This window comes from Arachis ipaensis, chromosome B06 (assembly GCF_000816755.2).
Source record: "Arachis ipaensis cultivar K30076 chromosome B06, Araip1.1, whole genome shotgun sequence".
Taxonomy (NCBI): Eukaryota; Viridiplantae; Streptophyta; class Magnoliopsida; order Fabales; family Fabaceae; genus Arachis; species Arachis ipaensis.
Window position 1 is genome coordinate 7,100,484 of NC_029790.2, and position 2,662 is coordinate 7,103,145.

Sequence of the window (2,662 nt, forward strand, 5' to 3'; positions counted from 1 at the left end):
GTAAGAGTACATAGGCAGTTAAAAAAAATCAAGTTAAACAAGGTCCTTGGAAGCATACCTGTAAAAAATTGAACTTCTAATTACCTAAGTCACTAAAACAAGTCCTAATATTACCAGCTTGCTAGGCTCCAGAGATTTGCAACATCAGAAATTGCTACATAAATGATGTAGATCATGTCACATTTTTCTCATCAATCTTTTCTTACAAAATTGAACATCCGTCATTTATAGAAATTAAAGGTCAATCAAATGAACCTGATACAGATAAAGAAAAGAATACTAAAATATCAAGCCGAGGCTCCATCAAATTTTAAACATGTTTGCTTTAATCCAAGGTTCCATGAACCATGTGATATTACTATCCATGCTTTAATTTAAAAAAAAATATATATCAAAATGAACAACATAACACCTGTAGGATTACAAGTGTTCATAACACGCAGCGGAAGTAATAAAGTAATCCTATTGATCTATTTTGTGCTTAAAACTTTATTGAAATAAGGTTCAATACTAAGCGGGTAGTAAATTAGTCATACTAAATTTACTAATCAAGGTTGGCGTCTAGCAACGCTCCTTGACGACTCGATAGTATGAAGTAATAATATTTTTATATATGGTATTCTACTCATGCGTACTCTCTCTTCAGAAGTTTTAGGACAATCCTTTCTACTGAGAGTAATTCCAGTGCCTATTGGTAAATAGCCCTTTTTGGAGTTTTCCATGTTATACCTTTTCAATATGGTATCAATGTATATAGATTGTGAGAGTCCGAGCAACCTTTTAGATCTATCTCTATAGATCTTTATTCCTAGAATATAGACTGCTTCTCCCAAATCTTTCATGGAGAATTGTTGAGATAGCCAAGTTTTGGTATTTTGCAATGCTGGTACATTACGGTTTAATTGTCAAACTCTAACTTGTTACCATTATTATAATGAATTATGAATGACTTAAGAAACTCATTTCTTAATTCATTCAAACCCCTTGACCAAGGCATTGTTTATTCCATTCATTATAATCGTAAAGCTCAAACTCATTACCATAGTTGATGGATTCCATTTTGACTAATCATTAATTCTACAAGTATTTAAATCATACCCAATGTCCATTCAACTAACACCGTAGGGTGTTAGGTGTCCGGAATCAAAGTATAACAAATACATTGTCCACTAAGAAAATGACTGTACTCCCACTAAATTTTTTGTATATGCAAGGATCCTCTTCACACCGGATAAAATCGAACTTTTCGATTGTCTTATTAAAGCAAATGTTCCAACTTCTAGAAGCTTGCTTTAGCCCATAAATGGCGCGTTGCAGCTTACAAATTTTACTATGATCAGACTGAAATGTGAAACCTTCAGGTTGTGTCATGTACACTTCCTCTTTGAGTTCTCCATTGAGAAAAGCTGTGTTCACATCTCAATGACAGATTGGATCTAGGGCATACATGTATTTCCAACAAAATCTCCCACTTGCACTAGAGCCAATCAGTCATATATTTCAATCCCAATTCCCACATGTGCTTATCAAACTCTTTTGATCCAAGTGCCTTAGTGAATGGGTCTGTTGCATTATCCTTCCCAGCAACCTTTTGAATTTTAACGTCTCCACGTTCAACGATCTCTCTTATCAAATGATACCTTCTCAAGATATGCTTAGATTTTTGATGTGATCTTGGCTCTTTTGCTTGTGCAATGGCTCCATTATTGTCGCACAGTAATGGAAGTGGTTCTTTAATTGAAGGCACCACATCAAGCTCGTTTATGAACTTCTTCATCCACATAGCTTCTTTAGCTGCCTCACTTGCTGCTATGTACTTAGAAGAATTAATAGTAGCTAAAGAAATCATGAAAACTGTTTTCAAGCGTGTCTTACCTTCCTCTTTGGTTTTCAAAGAAGCAAGGTACTCCTTGCAGTTTCTTTTCCAATGACCTTTGCCTTTACAATAAAAGCATTCAGCATCATTTTTGTCAGCCTTTTCTTGTTTGCCCTTGGGTTTGGTCACACCACCTTTAGGTGCCATGGGTTCTCTTTTAAAATTATTCTTTCCATTTCCTCTTGCTTTCCACTTTCCTTTTTTCTTAGAAGAGTTGCCAACTACCATAGCAACTCCTTTCTTTTTCTCAGATGCAATTTGATTCTCATAATCAATTAGCATGTTGAGCATTTCATGAAGATCACAGCTTACTTTAATCATATTAAAGCTAACAATGAATTGTGAAAAGGTTTCTGGAAGAGATTGCAAGATCCAATCTTATGAAAGTTCTTTGCCCAATTTGCATCCCAACTTCTCAAGTTGTTCAATAAGATCAATCATCTTAGGAACATGGGGTCCAACAGGAGAGTCCACATCAAGTGTAGATCTAAACAAAATTTTGGACAATTGATATCGGGCCGTCTTACTTTGTGCACCATACATCTTCTTAAGATGTTCAATAATAGTTGGTGGATCCATATCCTGATGTTGCCTTTGAATATCAGAACCCATGGATGCCAGAATGATGCATTTGGCAGTAAGACAATTTTTCAAGTACTTCTCATAAGCCTTGGTTGCCTCATTATCAATACTTCCATCCTCTTTAGGAACTGGGGCCGTTACAGCAGGCTTATCGATTATATCAATTAGCCTTTCATGCATGAGAACAATTCTCAAATTGCGATA

General features: G+C 35.4%; 1 protein-coding gene across 1 annotated transcript; it reads right to left on the reverse strand.

The window, feature by feature from the left end:
- On the reverse strand, window positions 2,255-2,638 carry LOC110263680. The gene has a single exon (XM_021105408.1). The coding sequence runs from the start codon at window positions 2,636-2,638 to the stop codon at window positions 2,255-2,257; it is 384 nt and encodes a 127-aa protein (XP_020961067.1).